Source organism: Anser anser (genome assembly GCF_964211835.1).
Source record: "Anser anser genome assembly, chromosome: 2".
Lineage (NCBI taxonomy): Eukaryota > Metazoa > Chordata > Aves > Anseriformes > Anatidae > Anser > Anser anser.
In genome coordinates this window covers 63,068,544-63,091,524 of record NC_139721.1, presented here as the reverse complement: position 1 = coordinate 63,091,524, position 22,981 = coordinate 63,068,544, and the positions used below count along the sequence as shown (strand labels likewise).

General features: G+C 37.1%; 1 protein-coding gene across 2 annotated transcripts; it reads right to left on the bottom strand.

Annotated features, from left to right (window-relative positions):
- Positions 1-543: 543 nt before the first annotated feature.
- GALR1 (galanin receptor 1) lies at positions 544-22,163 on the bottom strand. Of its 2 annotated transcripts, XM_083823057.1 has the most exons (4): positions 21,416-22,163; positions 14,236-14,301; positions 10,730-10,852; positions 544-10,652 (listed from the first exon to the last, which is right to left on the bottom strand). In XM_083823057.1, the coding sequence occupies exons 1-4, from the start codon at positions 22,103-22,105 to the stop codon at positions 10,614-10,616; spliced, it is 918 nt and encodes a 305-aa protein (XP_083679183.1). In that variant the 5' UTR covers positions 22,106-22,163; the 3' UTR covers positions 544-10,613. The 2 variants fall into 2 exon arrangements, with proteins under 2 accessions (XP_083679183.1, XP_083679182.1); XM_083823056.1 differs by having other exon boundaries at positions 545-10,852; positions 21,416-22,161.
- Between the last annotated feature and the right edge of the window lie 818 nt (positions 22,164-22,981).

The following is a 22,981-nucleotide window of genomic DNA, read 5'->3' as shown; positions in this document are numbered from 1 at the left end:
ATTCATGATTTTATCTTTTGTTTTCCTTCAGTAAAATCAAGATGATTAATTTAACCATAACTCTTATGTTGCTTAGGTGAAGTATATTAGAAGTTATCAATACAACTGTAATAACTATAACATAATAGAATTTGGTTCGCAGGAAGAGTTTTCATTGTTTCTTTTAATGAAAAAAAGGAATGACCTTGACTTAGTCATCTACATAAATATGCAGCAGTAAAAGAGCAGTTTTACCCTAATTACACTTCACTAATTTACTCTCTTGCTTTTTAGAATGATTTAGTATAATACTGTTCTCAGCTTTAGAAATGTAGCATTAAAAGTATTCTCCCTCTTCTTTCTGTCTTATACACAGTTATTGTTGGTAGGATAAAAGTAATTAAAAATGTATTTTACAGTAACTGTTGTGTTTGTTTTTTTTTTTTTTTCACAGATTAGAAAAGGAGGACATTCATAGGCATTCAGTTCTTTGACCTTTAATTTCACTAATAAACATTTTTTAAGAAATCTCTGTCATCAAGTGAATAATACATTCAGTATGCATCTTTCTAGCCAGGCAGAATTAAACACTACAAATATTAATACAAAAAGAAAAGATAACAATTACAAATTGAAGTCAATTTTTAAAAATTAAGTGCAATGTAGCTCCTCCTATAATTATTTCCATCAGCTATGAAACAGACATCTTATTACCATGTTCTTTTATTCTGATTTCACTTAAAATCATATGAAATCAGTATTTCACAATGAAAAGTGGGGGAGGTCTCTGGTTAGCATAGTTGTGTAAATCATGATCATCTGATTGGTATAGGTGGGTAAATACTGTAAGATTCACATTAGAAGTGGGAAACTCCACTTGCTTCCATTTGTGGAATGTGAACTGTGTAATGATAAAAATGTCTTATAAAAACAGGAACAAAATCTTGTCTTTACATGTTAATAGCAACTATTGAATAAATAATTTAAATACAAGATTCTGTCTCATTTGCCCTTATAGAAAGTTAGTGGATGTGGGAAAATTACAAAAAAAAGAAAAAAAAAAAAAGAGGTTTCTGTGATTAAAAATCTTCCTAAGCATCCTTGTATTCTTGAGCCCTTTATCTGGACATAATTTTCTGTACATATTTGTGGTATAGTTCTGCATTACTTTTAGCTGTAAGTTTTTTCTAGCATGGGATCATAGTATTATTTCCAAATTTCACACATGAACATTAGCTGTAATACTTCATATGAAAATTCTAAGGCCATGCTTAATTCTAAGTCCATACTTGGACCTACTTGCTCTGTCTCATTTTCCTGCTGAGAAGCATTTCAAGTGATGCTGGGTTATTTCCCTGTATGCTTAACAGGGAATTATACATAATCTGTGCCTTGCAGTAAGGTGTCTGCAGACCTGGAGGTAAAATAAGCCTTTTTATTTTGAGATCACCACAGGAGTTAAAGAAAACATTTAAATCTTCATCCACATGAATACAGGAGCAGCTTAGAACACATCTTGGGACAGCTTTTTAGAGCAACAAGGAACAAGGTAATAGAAACATGACTCCACAAGGCTTATTCAAGATATTGAGAGACAACTATATACAAAATAATGACCAAAGACAATAAAGACCTAAGCAGAAGATTCTGCTCATTTGTTACATTAATAAATTAATAAATCATCTGAAAACTTCCCAGAAAGTATTGTCTCTGTAGAGGTATAAAGTTGGAGTCCTAAATATATTCTCTTCAACAACACTGTTTTCTTGAACATTTACTCCCTCTCCTCCTATTCTCTTGTTTCCTGCTCTGATGTTAATAATTAGGTACTACTTTTCATCTACTGAATCAGACCGTATTATCAGGGTACCCTTGATTTATAGAAACATATTTTGTCTTTACACAGAACTGTGGGATTAATTTATTTGAATAGCTAGAGCAAGATGAATTTCACCTAAGATGACAGATGGCAACATATGGGGAGGAGTGAGAAAAGGCATTCCTGTGACTGCTGTGATGCTGAAGAATCACAGATTTCAGGGTTGAAAGTACACAGGTCTTTTCTTTGATGTTCAAGATCCCAGTTAGGCTGTTTACTTACCATGGGACAGAACAGTCTCTTTGCTGCTCTCCTGGAGCACTGAGGGTCTGGGGAGGTGAAAACCAAGGGCCTTCTCTGTATATTCTTCAGTAGTACTAGTAGTAGTCTCTTTGCTAGATATCCCTTTTCTAGAGATGCAAGTAGTACATGCAGTACAGTCTAATTGCTGATAGCAGGTTAAGGGGAACTCCTCCAAAGTGACAGGATGCTGTGAACAGAGCATTATACAACTCCTGCAAGTGAGCAGAATTCAGGACAGGAGAGATTTTGAAGCTCTTATTCCTAACTCACTCAGGACATTAGTCAGGTCTATCTAATCAGCCAACTTGTATAAATCTCCCCAAAATGTTGACTGCTCTATCAGAAATGCAGTGGCAGATCATATATACTCAGTATAGCATTAGTATTTACAGTGTTTCATTTAAGCAGAACTGAAATGTAAACACGATTGTGAGAGACCCTCGCCTGTAAATGTTTCCAACACAGCTTCATTACAGGTTGCTAAAAAGTCTCAGCTTTGTTTATGGACCGAAACACAATTACCACCAGGTGCTTTGAATGTGCCAGCAACAGTCAGGTCGTAGTTCTCATAAAAACTGTAAATTACTATGCAAAAGTAATGCAGAGTGATTACATTTTAAGTAATTATGGCAAAAAATAACTAGGTGAAATGAGAAGAGCATATAGTATCATTTTATTTCCTTCTCTAGCAATGGCAATATATATGCCAAAGATTTCAACCATGTTAATTGCTGTACAGTATTTCCAGGATGTAGCCCAATTGTCGAATTACTCTGCATACATCTTCAGATGATCACTTTTAGACTGAATAATAGTTCAGCTCTGTGATGAACTTCTTAATATCTGTATAGATCTTGTACTGTTAATTATAAAAATGAAGGTAAGAATACTAATAGAGTAAGGCCAGAAGGGACCATTTTGATCATCAGATCTAAATACTGTATCACTTAAGCTACTTAAGCTACTTAACTACCACCTAGTCCACACATTGAGACTTAAATACATAAAATCTTTTGGAGGAATATCCAAACATGATTTGAAGCAAGGGGGATATACTGCATTTGTTGATTAAGCATTCTAGAGTTATTTATACCCATGGTTTCATAAAATGCTTCCACTTTATTTACAGATGTAACTGCTCTAGTTTAATTTCACCATACTGGATCCTACTAACTCATCCACTCATCTAAGAGTGGCATAGAACCAGGTATTTCTTTGTATTGGTACAGAGGTACATAATGTAATTGAACTACTTAGTAACCATATCTCTCTTTGCTGAAATTTCTGTGTGAAAGCCTCTCTGTTTTCAGTGACACAACCCAAGGTACCTCCATATTCTGAATTGACAACTCCAGGGCTTTTGCAAGTTCTTTCAGTTACACAGAGTCAATGATTATGTTTAAATAGCTGATAATTTCAAATTCATCATTTGCCAGTTCAAAAATCAGTTCTTAAAGTTTTCCTCATGTTCTTCTCTCCTAAATGTATGACTTCTAATTTTACTGTATTAAAATTACCAGTTTTCTTGTGCTAAATTTATTGTGAAATTTAATGTAAAGGAATACTGTCTTGTTATCACCTCACCCAAAAATGTGAAATCTACAAAACATAAGCAAAATTTTTGTGTTTTCTTTTGGAATATTAATATTAAACATAACCAGGTTGATAAAAATCTCTATAGCTATTGCTAGAAATCTCTGGATTATCTCTGGAGCTCAGATGATTTATTACTAAAAGAGAGATTTTACAGCAAATTTTACAGATGATTAGAAGTTTTATCAGTGAATTGAATAACCACACAAAGGCAAACTGTTTCAAGAGGAGTATGCTATAGGACTTAAGCAATGTCTCTATAAAATGAGACCTCAGTCTTAGTCCTGTAAATATATATGGCCAGGATGTGCCCATGTATCTGCAAATGTTAAGTACACATGTCCACAAATGACTGTTCAAGAACTGCACAAGATATTTGAGTAGGTAAAATTGATAAAGTGCACATCATTTTAAATGCATGCTGATAACATTTAATTTGCTTTTAAAAATATATCTTATTAGGTGTAGAACTCATATTCTGGTTTCATGCTCATCTAGATATTTTTACGGTATTGAAATAGCCATTTCTCTTGGTTAATGCAGATCTATACACAAATGTACATCGATTTGACTGTCTCTTTCCAAAAGTGGAGCCACACACAGGCTTTCATTTAATAAAATAAGTTTGGATTTCATATCACTAGTGTATTTTGTTTCTTTTCATACTCAAATACATGGGTCTGGCTCTGGTTTTATGTCTCTTAAGCAAAATGTGTCACAAAGATTGAAATTGCATTTGAATAAGAAATATCAATGAGTTCAATCAATTTCAATTAACTTTTACCAGACTGAATAGAGGATCATACCTCCTGCATTTAGGTACTTGAAAATGAAATATTTTTTTATCTTAGTTAAGTTTTCATAAGGGTATTTTCAACCCATAACAACATCTAGTCATGAGAGTCTGTTGAGTATCACATACACTATTTTTTTCTGGATTTTTTTTCCTGAGTACACTGCTTGTTTTCAAATATTGTGCTAACATTTTGTAAGAAAATGGGCTTGGTATTTCATATTATGGAGAGAAGAAAAAACAATACAGATCTATTGAAAAAATCACTTGAAAATTCACGCAAGGTACAGTATATCTTAGAACAACTGCATGTTACTTTACATTCATTATACACTGAAACAAACACATAATTTTAATTTCCTGGTCTTCAACATTTGTATGTGTACTGAATATATAACACAAGCACAAGCTCTGTAAGGTAGAATTGGATCTTTTCTCTAATTTTATCTTTACCCAAAATACAACAAATATCATTAAGTACAATGTGACACATCATACTGTGAAGAAGCCATGAAGATAATGATGTTTAAAATAATGCATTTCCAACATTGCTTTATATAAAGATCCCTCACTTTCCCCTACAATGTGGAATGTAAAGTAAGATTTATTTTACTGTAACATTAAATATACAAAGGTTTATATTTATCTCTTGGAGAAAATGACTTTTTTTTTTCAAATGAGTATATAATATATTATAAAAAGAATAATAATAATATTTTAAGAAAGAGGTGCATGTGTACAGTGAAAGTGAATACATACCTTGAAGCATCTTAACTTAAAATGTCATTAAAATGTCTTATCTTGGGAAAAAAAAATAAATGTTTTTGAAATATATGTTTTTCTCAATGTTTAAATTTAGAAGAGACTTCAGAACAATTGGTAAATAATCAATGATCCAATTAATTTAGTCATACAAAAGGCTGAAAGAACTTTAGCACTAAAGATGGGAACAAAACTGTAAAATTAAAGTTTGCTCCTTATACAGTCATAGTAATTTCTTGCATGTAATTTCTGGCAGTTTTGTCAGGTTTATTGTTTTCATATGCTTTTGTTACCTACCTTAGACACAAGAAAATGCTAGGAACTTCTATATTTTTTGATATAAGAAAGAAATTTTAAGGAATTCTGAATGTTTCCATTATTGCATATCATAAAAGTTTAGTACGTACTTCTGACTGAAACCTATATGTAATTTTATGACTCACATAGAAGAGGCCATTAAGTGTTATCTTCACTTTGAACTAAAATTATCACCTCCTTTTGTTAAAATTTGCTAAATGGGTGATACATTTACCTGTCAAGTTAGGACAGCTGGATATATACGTGAGAAAGTTCCCATCATTTTTTGTCATGTTTGCAGATGATGAATAATATGTTTGTTAAGTGCTGTTATTTATTTATTTATTTTTTCATGTTGGATATGGGTTCCAAATCTTGTTTATGTATAATCATACACAGTGTGCATATGGATCCTTACATCTTGAAGACTGCACTTATATCTTGAGGGATGTAAAATGTATTTTAGGCTGTATGAGCTGAAGAAGAGCATTGCTATAATTTTTTGTTCAGCTTACAACTTTTATCGTACTTTAAACACTTACCCACAAATAGGTAGGCTAACCTTGAATGAAGAACCTCAATGGAATTGTTTTCTGACCTCCTTAAACATAAATCTTTACAATTTCCAAGTTTCACTGATGCAGTGTTTTAATGAAATTTTCACATCTTTTTAAGGCAACAACTGTTAAAAGAAAAGAAAAGAAAAGAAAAGAAAAGAAAAGAAAAGAAAAGAAAAGAAAAGAAAAGAAAAGAAAAGAAAAGAAAAGAAAAGAAAAGAAAAGAAAAGAAAAGAAAAGAAAAGAAAAGAAAAGAAAAGAAAAGAAAAGAAAAGAAAAGAAAAGAAAAGAAAAGAAGAAAAGAAAAGAAAAGAAAAGAAAAGAAAAGAAAAGAAAAGAAAAGAAAAGAAAAGAAAAGAAAAGAAAAGAAAAGAAAAGAAAAGAAAAGAAAAGAAAAGAAAAGAAAAGAAAAGAAAAGAAAAGAAAAGAAAAGAAAAGAAAAGAAAAGAAGAAAAGAAAAGAAAAGAAAAGAAAAGAAAAGAAAAGAAAAGAAAAGAAAAGAAAAGAAAAGAAAAGAAAAGAAAAGAAAAGAAAAGAAAAGAAAAGAAAAGAAAAGAAAAGAAAAGAAAAGAAAAGAAAAGAAAAGAAAAGAAAAGAAAAGAAAAGAAAAGAAAAAAGAAAAGAAAAGAAAAGAAAAGAAAAAAGAAAAAAGAACAACAACAAAAAACACTGAAATTCTAAAACATAAAATGCAAGGTTGGCTAGAAACCTGCTGAAATGTCCTAGTACAAGCCCAGAAGACGGACAGAACTAAGCTCCTCTACACCCCCTGCTAAAAGTGTGCAAGAAATGAGACATTCTCACGTAAGCATGAGGTGCTACAGAAGTGCTACCATTCCATGGGTATTGAATACACTCTGCAGAGAAAACTGTGGAAAGAAAAGACTTCTGCCTACTAAAGCGCAGTTTTAAGAAGGACTGAACAACTCCTGCTACTTGATTTGACGGGATATACTATTTCTATCATCAGTGTTAAAATGCATAATATATTCTCAACTTTTGGAGATACTTGTGAAACAGCACAAAGAGGTAGTATTTTGACAAAATACATAAAATAAAATTTTAGGGAGTGTATAAATTAATATATGAGTAGCTCTTTCTATTTGAGGTCTCTAATTATCACAATTTTTGAGAAGTATCATTTAAGACATTAGTATAAATTTAAGTATTTTTTTAATTACACATAAGCATCCTGCTTTAGTTTCAGAGGAATTAGAGAAATTATGCCTGTTATTTTATTATTTATTTTAATTTGTATGGAATAGTATTGTCCCATTAATACAAGAATATGGTGGAATTCACTGAGATTATTGATCTGAGTGGAAAATTCAGTCCTAGTTAGAGAAAATATCCTTTTTTATTTTTATTATGATTTTTTTTTGCTTCAGTGTACACGTGATTAGTGTTTTTGGTTACAAACATGTAACAAAGCATATTAGACAAATAAGTGTGGTAAACTTGCTTGCAAGCCCAGAACTTAAAAGCAGGCATTTGGTCATCAAGGATAATTAGTGCCCATTTGCTGATTTTCTGCCCAAATTAGCTATATTTCTGGCACAAACCCCTGCTACTCAAGGGTTAGTTGCAGTTCACAGCATACATTAACACCGTTTTTACATTAACATCCTCTGGGTCACAGCGGAATACATCGAAGCCATGGTAGAGACACTGATTAAAAAGGAGTGTGCTTTAGTCAAGAAACCGAGTTTTGGAGTGGCAGGTGCTTGTTAAGGTTTCTCTAAGAAGAGAGGTGGAAGTTTTACTGGCACTCACCAGGAATCAGGCAGGGTTTCAAAAGTAAGTCTTACTGCTGGCCTTCCCCACTCCCTCATCCTCAGAATTTCAAACAGATGAAGTCCCATTTCTGACTATCAAGCAACTGTGTTTAAGATTATTTACAACTAAGAAAAAAAGACTTCCAGATGAAACCATAAACTCACAATGTTAACTTTATGTGATTTTTATTTTTACATTTCATTTTTTATTCAAAGTAAAAGAAAAAAAAAAGCAAAATTTAAAAAGGAAAAAATATATAATTTTCAAAGCTGTGGAATCACCTAATATGTTGTAAACTCATTTCAAGTCTGATAGTGATTTAATAATCTGATTAGGACATGAAGAATCTGAAAGTTCAAAGGAACTGCAAAATTGTGTTAGACTGTTTCCTAACCTCAAATTTAACCCAGAAAATGGCTTGCTGCACAGACAAGCCCTTCTTCTCCAATTAATTTTTTTCATATATTTTGTGTTCCTAGCAATAACTTCATGCTGTTTCTTCATATGAAGGAATTGACACAACCATGCATGCAGTATTATTCCATCATTTTTAATTCAACATCTTCAATTTTATTTTACTGGTTCCAAGCAGATAATTGCATGTAAACATAGGCATTTTCATGTCAGCTAACCCTCCATAACTGATATGGAGAGACTGTCCCATAGTTATCTTTCACCACTCCAAACTTTTTTTTTTTTTTTTTTAAGCAAGTTTGTGGAGAAAAAAAGAATCTGACAGATTATCTTTTTGACAATACTTAACTTCTTCTTCAAAAACCTGAACAGGGGGCAGGAAATGCTCAGCAAGTTTGCAGATGACACCAAACCTGGGCAAGTGCTAGATACACTGAAAGGGAAGTCTTCCTTTCAGAGGGGCCTCAATAAGCCAGAGGAACGGGACAATAGTTATCAAATGTATAAAGTTCAACAAAGCCAAATCCAGAGTCCTGAAACTTGGGCTTGGACTGACTGAATGTAATTCTGCAGAAAAACACAGGGTCTAGGGAAGCGATTAGTCCCCTCTACTCAGTGCTGGTGAGACCACACCTGGAATATGCTGTCCCATTTCAAACACCGCAGTACATGAGAGGGATGGCTGGGCTGGAGCAAGTGCAGTGGAAGGCCAGGGGGCTGGAGCGCAACAGATGAGATACAGAGCGCCTCATTTTTTCAGGTTGGTGACGAGAAGGCTGAGAAGAAATTTAATTGCCATCTTCGATTACATAGTGATTGGTTAGAGAGAAGACTCTTCTGGATTGCACAGAGAAAGGACAGAAGGCAATGGTCACAAGTTACATCATGGGAAATCTCAGCTGCACGTGATGAGGCAGTAGCAGGCTGACCAAAAGTTGTTGAATTGCCATCCTCGGAAATTTACAAAACGTGCCTAGATAAGGAAGTGATCCAGATCTGAAGGCAGCCCTGCCTTGAGAGGATGTCCAGAGGTTCTTTCAGTTTGATTTATCCTATGATTCCGTGGATCATTAATATAAATGGTAAATCACATCATAGTCCAGCTAACAATAATGTTCTCAAAGGACCGAGTACTCTTCCACTATTTCTTTAGAGGTTTACTGCTTAAGGACATATTAAGAACATTTATAAAATTGCCGAAATCGCTCGTGTTATTTAAGAATTTTCAGAATTCTGCCATTTACCTTATACACTTTGTACTGATTTTAATACATCCTTCTGAAATTTTCCATTTTAGAGTTTCATGACATCAAACCCATCTTAGAACTTTTAATGGATTGCTGTTTTAAAACACTTAAACATTGCTTGGAATTTCTTTATGGAACATAGTATTTTAAAATTAATACAGATATTGCACATTTAAAACTGTAGCTCCATCTCAAAGTCTATAAAGTTAACCAAACATGCACACACACACACGCACACACACGCAAAAACTATAGAAAAGCTTCCCTCAGACAAATCTTCATTTTGGTACAACTACATACAGGCCATAAACAAAACCTTATATAGCGTACACAAAAGTTCTGTGTATGCAGTAAGGTAGGCATACAAAGTAGTAAAAAGTTCATCATCACTCAGTGTTTTACATTAAAGACAGCTGAACAGATAAAATCAGCATTGCCTCTCTAAAGCAGTTGCCTCAAGTTGTACATGGGTTATTTCAACTCAGCATCATAGCACATCTTTACTTTAAAAAGAGAAAAAGCATTGTCAAAACAATCTGATGGAGATAATGAAAGTTTTCCTCTCTGAAATCATAGTACCACAGTATTTATTACCTCGAAGTCAGAAAATTCAGCCATCTCTTCACTTCTACAGGGTAAGATGTCGAAAAGTTCAGTGACTTGTCCATGTCAGCGTATCCTTGTATATATACATGAATGTTTATAGAACTTATGCTTAGTGAATAAGAATGCAGACATATCACCAACATTTTTACTGAAGTATCTTTTAAAGGTCCAGGAGCTTTATTTGGCAAAGCTAAGATACAAAGGACCAGCTCAGTTTTCTTTCATACCAGTTTCATGAAAGTTTGCTACAAATGTAATTTCAGTACATTAAATAGCTTATTAGCAATTAGCTTTATCAAGAAAAAGCTAGGATAAAGCTCATTGTGCTTTGTTTTCTAGAAGTCTTGTTCACACAGCTGAAGAGCCAACGTACAGGACTTTCTGAAGTTCACATGTGTGTACAGTTGGTAGTTGGTGGTGTATCTATCTGGCTCTTATTTTCTTTAGCATCATTCAAAGGTGATTCATTACCTATCTGGCACTTGAAGACTTGTTTGTAGGCCTTCCTAAAATTTTCAGAGAGAAATGCATATATAATCGGGTTCACAGAAGAATTGCTGTAAGCCAGGCAGTGTGCAATTACCCTGAAGATAAATGAAGCTTGAGTCAGTGGGAAAACTCCAAATTCAGCCCAGAGATGAATCACGTGATGCGGCAGCCAGGAGATGCCAAAAACCACTACCACCGCCAACACAGTCTGTGCTGTCTGAGACAGGGAAAGGAAAACACAAATGTCTTATAAGCACTCATAGAATTAATTTTAAACCTGCTTTAAAAGCATTGTTTATAGAAAAAAAAAAGTACACAAACATAATACACTCTTAAATATTTATTAACAATAATATTTATTAACAAATGAACCTCATTACCTATATGGACTTTATTTTGAAGTAATGCAAGAAGAATGCTAGCCTTGAAAATTCTGCAGCAAAAGGGAAATGCATCACCTTGCTCAAAAATAAAGAATGATGTACCTCACTCCCTACACAAAATCCTAGCCTCTTCTGATGTGCATACAATCTTGATGTAACAAAATAATAATATAGGTCTTTGGGGACTCTCATTCAGATCTAATAAGTTATATTTTAATCAGGTGCACAAGGATTTCTGACCAGAATTTCAAGAGAGATCTCTTGTACATGAAGGCAGCTAGTGAAAGAGCTTAGAGCAGTCACATTAAACCTTTGCTCAAGAATCTAAAGAGGAGCAGAATTATTTTGAAAATTTGAACATAAAATTTCTGTGGGGGGATCATCCAACAACGTTCTGGAATACAACTAGGAAAAAAAAAAAAAACACAAATAAGGAAGGAACTTGAAGTTTCTGGTAATTGTACGTTGAACACAAGGAGAAAAATATCCTTGGTGCTGCCTCATCTTTCAGTATTTTCACAAGAAAGAGATATAAAGCTCCTTAGATCCCTTCTGACAGCCACAACTGACAGTATCAGTCATTATAGACCCTTCAGGTGCTGCAAGTATTTTTCCAAGGCACAATGGAGTTTGATTGTTAATGTTTTCTTTACCTTTTGCTTACTTCAGAATCAGCTGTTATTGCTTTGCAGTTGCTGAAAAAATTAATACATGTATGGCTCTAACAAGTGCCACTTTCCCGATAAAAGCCTAATAGCAATTCCAAAGCATATTATGTTATTGGTCATTATAATTACTCTATTAACACTTCATAATTCTGCAGGCAACTTCAACTCTTCTTCACAGGCCAAACTAACCCACAATGTGATATATACTGCAGCACAGACAATGCCTCCTGGACTTTTTGCTTATTTATTGACCCTAGTCTATACTTTCTTGAATTGATTAATGCTTGGTACTAATTCTTTGACCTAAACAATCACCAAGTGACTTAACTTAAAGAAACTTTCAGGGAAAATCTCAATTTCTGTGGCAACAGGCTGAAATAATCTATGGGAGATACTGTGGCTGGTTAGCAAAATCTCACAACAGAAACCAAAGGACATACCTGTTGTAAATATAATTTTAGTCTCAAGGGTTCAAATGTCTTCACAACCTTTTTTTTCTATTCAGCCCTATTTAGTTTAAGTCAGCTGATGCTAAAACAGCCACACAAATATTTTCTCTTTCAGCTGTCATCAGGAAAGTAGTCTTCCTTGTGCTAACAAGTATAAATAAAGAACAGTTCATGCTCTGATCCATTTAATGCATTAATATTCTGGCTGAAAACACTCTGTCTGGATATTGCATGCACAGTTACTTCTTAAAAGGTGTATTACTACATATTTTTTTTCAAAATTAAGACAAACAAACAACAACAACAACGAGCCTGGCACCAGGAAAATCACTGACTTTTAATAGACTGTATACACTGAAAGCTGAGGTTGACCATGTATCTCTTGTAACTATTGTATTTAAGGTATTTCATATCAGCAGCATAAGTAGCTCTGCATAATGGATCCTCACAACTTCTGTTTTTTTCCCATTATTCCTCCTAAGCTGCACTTCAGAGCTTACCTTTCCACTACGACTATAATTTGCAACCAAGGTAACACTAAAGGGCAGCCCTTTTTTACCTAATGGGATCTTGCTTATGGTTCCTCATTAGCAAATAAAAACCGCCTGCAATGAATGATGCTAATATTGCTGCTTTGTGACCAAACAGCACAAAGAACAGCATTTAGGCACATTCATAATTTAAATTAACTTTTTTTTTTTTCAGACATATGACAAATTAATTTTAAGATTCTACTACTAAAATTTTATATAGCTTTGAATAAAGCTAGAAATGTAGAACTGGGTCTGAAATGCATTATTGTTAACAACATAGCAGCAGAAGAACACACAGTAACCAGATAGATAAAACATACTAATGAAAACAGAGTTGCTTTGAAAACATGAGTTATGGCCTTAGGATCAGAAATTTCTAAGTCAAAAAAAAAAAAAAAGTTTTATGCTTCTTTTTGTTTGCCCTTTGGTTACTGAATCCTGAGGTGCCCAGGCAGTCTCGGACTTAGCTGCAATGCCTCAAACTATTAAAGCAAGTTCATAGCTAGATCTGATTTTTATTTGAAATTTCAAGAGCTAGTCCTTGGAGGAAATGCACAGATATTTCCAGTTTGAGAATAACGTACATGAGAACAGAGATAGCAACATAGAGAATGCCTTTGAAAACTGCACCTTTGGCCTTGATGAGAGCAAGTGCAAAATATTTATGTTAAGTGTTCTACTGATTCAGGGATGTAATATTTTTAATTCTAGAAATTAAAATCTATGACAAGTTTTTTTTTTTTTAACATAGAGAGTGCATAAATAATAGATTATTTATTCCCTGTTGAGCCCATGTATATCTCATCTACATTGCAGATAGTCTGCATGCCCATATGGTAATAGTGATCAGATCAAATGAAGAGCTGTAGCCTAAGGGTTTTTTCTGACTCCACATTCATAAACCGAGAAGTTAGTCAAACGATTACTGTGGTCAAATCTGCTCAAAAATCAGGACCATATTATATTATCTGTCAAATTCTCTACATAAACACATCTTTCAAATATTGCTGTAAATTGCAAAGCTAATATTCTGCTTTAAAGACCCTTCACAATTTTACTTTTAGCCAGTATATAACTGAAGTCTTGAACTTCAAAGAAAAAAATGTTTTATGGAAAATCATAAAATCATTAAAGTCTCTTTTTAGCCTCCTATCCGGAAGTACAATTAATGTCAGTTGTAAGTCTCATCATACAAGCTAGGAATTCTTCATTAAAAAAAATCAGCTAGTTTAAGAAAAAATATTTACAAGGTAGAGAAAAAGGCTGGTAAGGCAAAAGAAACATTTACATTAGAGAGAAGTGGTCTCTCCATATCTAAATTTCAGATGTTCCAATATTCAAAATACAAGGATCTCACATAATGGCTTGACCCACTATGGTAGAAAACCCAGATCAGAGAAGATTCCCATCCTGCTGAGTTCAGTGAGAGACTGAATATGTCATTAAATACTTCATTTCAAATCCTCCTCTCAATTATGGCTTTGGCAACAAGCAATAGAATACCAAATTATCTTACCCATAAAACTAAAATATAAACAAATAGGAATTGTTAATGAAAGCAATCTACCTTTTTCTTGGATGCTTCTGACTTCTTTGACATGTTTCTCAACTTTTTATGCAGATGATTAAGGACCTGAAAAGATTAATTTGCATCTTGTATTTCACCATTTTCTAAAATTCAAAAACATTGTTTTTAGAGTATATTCTCCAGTACTGCATGAATTGCTTACAAACATCAATGATACAATTTACACATTTCAGAAGAGCATGGTATAAAATCTAAAGGAATTGTATATCAGTATCTGTGTGAATCAACAAATACAAAGCACATCACAGCTGAATTCTTGTATCAAAATACAGATGCATTACATAACAAATACACATTATGATTGAACAAGGCAATAAATTGGAACCTATCCTGTAACAAGAATTAGCAATCATTCTTCTTTCATAAAAATGTCAATACTTGTTAATTTAGAATGACCTTTACTGCATGTAACATAAAAAGTGTATGTTTTGAGTCAGAGCTTTTCTGAGTCACCTGCATAATTTGCTTTCTTCAGATGGATGTTTGGTTAATATAATCAGGATTTTGGCACTATTTGAACTTCAAAAAAGCCTAAGCTTTTTACAAATAATTTATAATAAGATGAATCTCACATGAGATATGACCTTTATGAATAATTTGATGACACTTGTCATATACCTTTCACAAGTAATTTTTCACTATGTCTCAAAATGATATATCAACCAAGCATAGGGTCCAAATTTTAACATAAATGTAATGATTTTCACATAAGGTTTTGGATAGTGGATGCATAGTGAAGCATGCCCTTTTTCTGTAGTCATTGTTAACTGAGTTTAATATATCCATATAGCATGATTTATAGGTATGTGGGGAGGCAGGGAATATGCTCTTCAGATGCATATAGTTAACCAGTAGTAAATCATACAGAATCAAGAAAGGGAAATACTTATTAAACTCAAGGGTTTAATTATAATATGGTAAGAGTGTGTGTGTGTGTGTGTGTGTGTGTGTGTGTGTGTGTGTGCACACTTTTGCAAAACTTCAGACTGAAGAGCTCAGTTAGATGATGACAATGTTAGGGTTAGAGTTTACATAGCTCTAAGATGAACTGAGAACAATTAAACAGATAAGATCATCCAGAGTTAAAGTAAGTATGCATTAAAAAGATCTTTTGAAGGAATATAATACTATACGTTAGGGTTTCTAAGGAGATTTCCTGAGGTGTGGAAAGAGTATAAATTCTCTCTTTTCTCTGATTTCTGGAATGTTTTCTGATTTCTTTGGGATGCATGGCTAACCACTACCAGGACAGGACAACCAGAGAAGATGATGCAGAGATTTGATTCCACTGTGGCACTGAAGTCTTACAAACATACAGAATGAGCTAAGGAAAATAGGATGATATTTGTGAATAACCACAGATCACCAGTGGATTCCATTTTTTAAAAGTCTGCTCTTATCTATCAGAAAACCACAAAAATATACGAATAAATAAAATTGTAACATAACATTTGAAGTGCAGTTTTGCTTATCTGTACACGAATGTGTTTGTGTGTCAGCCCTGCACTCACTCCCTACTCTGAAATGCCAGCCTGGCTGCCACCAGGCTAACGTGAGCCCCAGAAAAGCAGGAAAAAAAAATAAAAAAAATGGCTTTGGCTGGATCCCAGATGTTCTTCCTTCTCCAGGATGAAGAAAACAAACAGAAAAGCATAGAAGAGCCCCTGAGATGCATGAGAGAAGCAGAGATGTGTCCCCCTGGCTCACACATTCTTTATTCGCCTGCTGTCACCATGTACAGCAGAGCTGAGTTGTTTAGTCTGTGGTTGTAAAAACAAAAGAGCATGGGAGAAATACAGTGAAGTTCATTTCCCATCACTTCTGCTTAAATTATTGCCCCCTTCACATAACTTAAATAGATGAGCTTTTTCTATTGGACCTTTGCAAATCCTGTCTCCTGCCACCTTGATACTGTACTAGACTGTGATTTTCACTCAGAGTGTAACACTAAAGTTAGATGTACTCTTCCCAAAACTTAGAACTGCAAAATCTTCTTTTAAGGATATAAACTTTCTTTTTCTTTTGTTCTGAAACTTGTAACACAAGCTTTTGCATTGCATCTTTCTCCGTTCCAAAGACAGATGCAGTAAAAAAAGATATTATTGGATATTTTGGGATGTTGAAGATTTAGGTGATAACCTTCCAATTAATCCTTCTCAAGTTTCCCTATTTCGGGTTATGTATGTATGTCATGAAATAAGGATGTACAGCCTCTGCAGTGAAAACATGCTGGCTCTGTGTGGTAGTGTACCAGATGGTATGCAGACCAGCAGCAAGAGAAATAGGCAGAATTTAATTACCTATCAACAGCCGTGGAACAGTACTCAGAGACCTACATGGAAAGCTGTAGAGGGATATTAAGAGCCATATTTATGCACAAACACTACAAGGCAAATCAAAGACACCACTCCTCACTGCCCTTTTCAAATTCTCTCTTCTTTGGGACAAGGAATAATCAATTGTTCCTCTTACAGCCACTGTCACTTCACCCGAATGAATAATAATACTTATATTCCTCTTATTTTGTCTCAAGTTATTCTTCTAAAGAAAGTGTTCTACAAAATATCCACTAATGCATTTATACATGCATATTTAACTCACAGAATAAAATATAACCCTTGCTAGAATAAATAAATAAGTCACAACCTGTTCTAATCAGATGTTACATTTCAAATAAAATAAAGTAAAATAAAATAAAATAAAATAAAATCAGCTCTGTGGAAAATTGGCTCTTTACATGAAACTGGTAACTCCTGTTTTCATGTACCTGTTGACCAGCAATCATGTTTGGCTCTTGGGGAGGGAATAGCTTTCCTGTATTCTGAAGATGAGGATGCAGTTCTGGGGGATGAGAGATATGCTGTTGCACCAGAGGGTGTAAGGAGTCTTGCAGGATTATGAAAATAGAAGAAGTTCCAGGCTGGTCTAGACTGTAGTACCAAAACCATCCCAACGGCATTTGGGAGGTCCTTGCTTTTGCCTTCAGACTATATCATTTTGCTCGCAGCTGTTTCAGAGACAACCTTCAGATGGTTTGAGAGTACAGGCTAAGGGATGATGACTAAATGAAGCTGGAAGAAGGATTTTCAAATAGGGAAGGGAAAAAATAGCCAAAACTATCTGTGCTTATTCAAACAGGTCTGCCAAACAATATAAAAGTTTGAAGTCTGCACTGCTTCAAAGCATGTTTCTTGTCTGGCTGTAAGCAATCGTTCCACTGCCTACACCTTCCTTATTTGTTAGTTTATCCATTTAAAATCATGCAGCAGGAAAGCCTGCCCAAGGTCATTATCTAATAAGAGTGAACTGCTTGTTTAACAGAGCCATAATGCGAGCATTACATTCTGAACCATATTTTATAATATGAACCCGATTTAAATTCAAGTGCCTTTGACTGCAATCCACTTTTTGAAGTAATGCTGCTACTTTTATTGTCACAATAGATCCTTCACCCTCTTTCATTTAATAGTATGTCACTAATATGTCATACCCTTTATTTCTCTTTTCAGTGTAGTTTAGCCTTCTCCAATAAAGTTTTCCCTCTCTGTTCAGCAAAATTTAAGATATATTATCTTATGCCAAGAATCATGTAAGCTTGCATTTTATCTTGACTCCTATTTTTTATGGCTTATTTTTAACCACCTCTAAATCATACATGACTTTCATGAATTCAGAATGTTCAGAATGATAGATAATAATGGAAACATTCTTCAGGCAAGAAATAAATTAAAAAGTAGCTTTTAACATTATACCTCTATAAAAGGAAAAGTTTGCTAATGATTTTAGGTGTCCAACCTAGAGGCTTGAAAGAGGTCTGATGTTCAAGGACTGAAGCCTCATAATTGGGTACTCAGAAGCAGAGGCACCCAAAATCAGTTGTCACATTGTACTACCATGACAGATGTCAATTGGTAGGAGCTCACTGTGCATCATCTATCACTTTGCCCTTTAAGAGCACATTAGTGAGCAAACATATTCATGTTATGAAACACATACTAAACATCTGTAACAAATAATATGCCAAGTAACACTATAAGCTATAAAAAAGAATACAGGCTGTCTATAAGTATGCAGTGCTGTAACTCAACTAATAACTATATAATCACCACTCCCCTGGCTGAAGTAGTAAGCTCCTTTACAGAGTAGTTCTGTGAGCTGTCTGGAGCCAATTACAGCTGGCTTCCTAAGGATTTGTGATTTCTTGACTGCGTGATCCCAAAAAGCCAATCCTTCTCCATGAGCAGGCACTACGCAAGACCTCTTCCCCATGTGGCTTGTCTGGTGTTCAACAACTGAGTGCAAACTGACTTTCCTTACAGGACAGAGAAGATTGAGCCTCTCCATCTTCTGTGTTGACTGTTGTTGTCACGAAACTAGGGAAATATCATTCCTTCTCAATCCCTCTCATATTTTCACTTCTGTTCCACGTTTGGTTAAAAGTGACACAAAGTTTTTTTTTTGTTTTTTTCTTTTTTTGGGGGGGAGAGAGGAAAAGCAGAGCTGTACACACATGACGGAGCGTGGTCTCTGCCTTAAGAATGTATTATATGAGATTGCCAGTTCAGGTTTTGTGGCATATACCATCATTTAAGCACTTCTGTAGTTTGCAACAGTATTGCTCTCCACTGGGGACAGCACCCCCCGAAAATGAATGTCTCCTAACATAATTTAAGAGAGACTGGGAGAGGAAAAGAACTCAATCCCCCATTAGAGTGCCTAAAAAATGAGACTTTCAAAACTGAAAGTTCAATTGCAATTTGCTTAGAAAGGAAACAGAACTGCCTTAAAGGAGCCTGGAAAAGGCAATATATTCAAATAGAGAAATGCATCTCCTTTGTCTTAATCTACTGTATTAGAAAATTGCATTATTTAGCTGATCCACAGTTCATGAAAACCAGGGAAGTCCATCAGAAACTAATGTGTTTAGATTTGTAATACTTCTGAGACTATTACACAGCAACTATCCTCTAACCATGCATGCATTAAGAAGCCAAAATATCCGTTGTACTAGTGACATCAGTAAGAGCTCACAGCAATCACGTTGCTGGACACCCGGGAGAGCAGCAGTGACTTCGACAAATGTAAGACTTCAGCTCTGATTTTCAACTTTTATCATTCTTAATTTCTCCCTCGCTCTACCTCATGTGCCCCACTATACTGCAGTTGGAGATGTGTCAGTGGTTCTGAAATGGGGGCAAGAACAAGCCTTTATGCTGCAGGGTGCAAACACCTTCAATATAGCCTCTTATGAATCATGGCATTTTTCAGCTTTATTGACACCAGTGGGAATACAAAACGTCTCCTAGAGTTCATCCTTTCATGTTGGATCCTCCAGCTTGGCGCTGTGGCAAGCAAGATTGTATATTCAGGCTCAAAACACATCAATCCTCAGACCAAGCAAGGGTGAGGTCTCAGCCTGGCAACAATCAGAGCACAAGATTTTAGTTGTAACTTGCAGTGGCCTTGTTTTTATTAACTTGTTCTGGGCATGTATTTCACACAGGGTTGTCGTTTTTTAGTTACACATATTCATATTGATATTGAGGTATCTACTTTAGTATAAGGGCTTTGTAGCATGGTGTGTTCTGCTTAGTATGCTTAAATTTCCTTTAGGTAAATTTCCTTTTTTTTTTCTTTTTTTTTTTTTCTATGCTGTGCAAGTCTGTCATAATTTTTAAAGACTTGCTTTCAATTTTCAGTCACATAATTATATTTTGAAGGCTGGTAATCTATGCTGAAATTGAAGACACTTTGGCTTTTAAAAATAAAAGAATTCTTAATGGCTGGAAAGCTTCCTCTACACACATTCAGTAATAGTCTCTCTGTAATATTCATTATTTTCTTATGGCTCCAATGATCTTAGGCTACAACAGGTTTCTTCCCTCTCACAGCTCAGTCACATTCACCACTGCAGAAGAGATGCCAGTGTATTTACCGAGGGAAAGCAAAATTCAGTTTATGTATGAAAACATACATTTTCTTCTCCCTTTGCTGCGTTGGACTTGTTTCACTACAAACAGTAGTTTAGAAACATTGTCCTTTGAGTTCTGCATAACTCAAAGTTTTAGCAAAGTTAGATGTCATTCCAGCCTGCACTTACTTCCACAATTAAACTGACATAACGTATATAGTACGTACAACTGAATAGAACATAAAATTATTTGTTCACATTAAATACATTAACTAAACCTATTTAATTTGCTAATTAAAGTCACTTCTCAACACCTAAGCAGTCCTTATCTGCAAGAGCAGACCTATCCTTGTGAACACAAATTACTGCCCAAGGATAAATCTGGACTGGAGGTTGCTGTCACAGAAACAGGAGGATCTGGGAGGATCTCTGTGCAGCTCAGCAGGTCACAGCCTGTGCTCCGGGTCTTGTCAGAGAGCTGTGGATGCTACACTGAAGGCTGCAAATAACATTTGTAGAAAAACATGACTGTTCCCTGAGCAGAAAACCCTTAAGCACCTCTATTCAGGCAACCTTACTAATAGCTTTTTCCTACCCAGGTCCTCAGTCACTGCTTCCTAGCACATGCCCGTGCTGAATTCAAAGGTAAATCTCCCATTCACTTCAATGGGGGCAAGACCGGGCTCAGAGTGACCAGGCAACACAATGAGTCTTTTGCTCTTATTATGTATTAATTGGATCAGACCGGATTGGCAGGCTTGTGTCATATTTTCTCAGCACGCTGTACTTTAAGGAACTGAAATGCTGTGTTTGAAGCCTGAACAACTTGTTGCTTGGTTGCACATGACTTGAGTTAAACTCCTTATACAGCACTGCAAGGAAAGAGTAGAGTTGCGTTCACAGAGAAAGATTCTGGGGCTTCTCGACACTTTGCAAGGAGGACGTCAGGCAGAGGGGTCCCCATAATTGCAGGAACAACACCCCCCACCTGTCCCCCGCCCCATGCAATCCCTGACCTTTCCATGCCATACCTTGTCCCCCCCTCCCCATCCCTCAACTGTAAAACCTGCCCCGTCCTTCCGCAGTGCAAACACCCCTGCCCCATCACCTCCTAACGCTGCTGGATCCTGCCAGCGCCATATCCCTACATGTGTCCAGAGATGTCCCTGAGGCTCATGGACACCCACCACTGTGGTCACCCCCCCCACTCCTTTCACATGCCCTCCACCACTACCCGCCTTGCCCCACCTTGGCGTAGCAGAAGGAGATGAGCAGCAGCGGGAGCAGATAGCCAAAGATGAACGTGCAAACCACGTAGACCTTCTTGTGGCGTGGGTTGGGCCACTGCTCCCAGCAAAAGGTCTGGTTGCTGTTCTCAGGGTGGAAGAGGCGCTGGTGGTGAGCCACAGGTGAGGCCATGGCGAAGGAGAGCACCCAGATGAGCCCAATGCCCAGCAACGCGTTGCGGGAGACGCGCAAGGTCGAGGAGCGGCGGGAGTGCACGATGGCCACGTAGCGGTCCACCGACATGGCCGAGAGCGTGAAGATGCTCACCAGCATGGAGACGGTGAAGAAGTAGTGGATGAACTTGCAGATGAAGGCGCCCAGCACCCAGACGGGCAGCACGTAGACCGTGGACTGGAAGGGGATGCAGAAGAGCAGGTAGGCCAGGTCGGCGATGCTCAGGTTGAGGATGAAGATGTTGGTGGTGCTGCGCTGCTTGCCCGGCTTGCTCCGAGACAGCACCGTGATCACCAGAGAGTTGCCCAGCACCCCCAGGGTGAAGATCAAGCCAAAGACGATCAAGACGATGAAGTTATCCCTGCCGATGCCGAAGAGGGGCTTCCCCTCCGCCTCCGGCAGCCCGGAGAGGTTCAAGTCCCCGCGGGGCGGCTCTACCCCAGCCCGCGACCGGTTGAAGGGCTCCCCGGCCTCCATCCTCCCCCGTTCCCCCCGGCCAAAGTTTCCTCGGGCTGAAGGCGGAGGCGAAGCCCGCCCCCCCCCCCCCTCCCCGGCCTCTCTCCCCCCTCCCCGCAAGCTCCGGGCAGGGCTGGAGGGGAGGAGGCAGAGGAGGGAGGCAAGGAGGAGGAAGGCGCCGCCGCCTCCTCTCCGCTCCGCTTCGCTCCGCGCCGCTCCGCCGCTGGGGGAGGCGGCTCCGAAGGCTCCCCCCGAGCCCCCCCAGACGCTCCCGGGCCCGCCCCGGGGGGCGGCGGAGCCTCCGCGCCTCGCCGCGATGGGAGGCCGCCGGCTCGGGGACGGAGCGCAGGGCGTGGAGGGGGGAGCGGAGGAAGGGGGGTTGGCTTTTCTTCCCCGCTTTAGCTTCTTAATCGCAGCCGCAAGCCCCCCGCCGTGGCTGCCGGGGAGCGGAGCCCACCTCGGGAAACTTCTCGTCGCTTTTTGGGTTCGGGTTTGGGAGGCTCGGGAGGCAGCGCGCAGGCAGGTGGCTGCTGCAAAGCCTGTCCAGAGGACGTGTGTGGAGGCGCCTGCATGAACCTCCAGCAGCTGGAGGATTGTAAGAGCTGGTCCGGGCCAAACGCCGCCTGGTCTCGCTGTTTTCACCCCCCTCACAGGCTGCTGTTAAATATCCCGTCATAGGCGCTGGTTCACAGGATGAAAAGTGGCTGTAACTCCATCCAACAAGGAAAGAAAAGAGAGTTTGGCTACTTTTCACATTCACATCACAAAGAACATGTTTCCAAATTTCACTGCTGCTCTGCTATGTGTCTTGTTAGCAATAAACTTGGAGCTGGGCAGCTGCAGGGAATTCTTCAAGGTGCCAGAATTAGAGAATCTAAAAAGTTATTTTCTTCAGAG

What these genes read in the sequence shown, in the direction of transcription:
- GALR1 (XM_083823056.1), bottom strand. Translation starts at nt 22,105, where the DNA reads ATGGAGGCCGGGGAGCCCTTCAACCGGTCGCGGGCTGGGGTAGAGCCG. An exon ending in TCTCCTTCTGCTACGCCAAG is followed by an intron (nt 14,302 to 21,415) that starts GTGGGGCAAGGC and finishes TAATCTTTTCAG; the next exon opens with GTCCTTAATCATCTGCATAA. An exon ending in CAGAAGCATCCAAGAAAAAG is followed by an intron (nt 10,853 to 14,235) that starts GTAGATTGCTTT and finishes TCCCTGTCTCAG; the next exon opens with ACAGCACAGACTGTGTTGGC.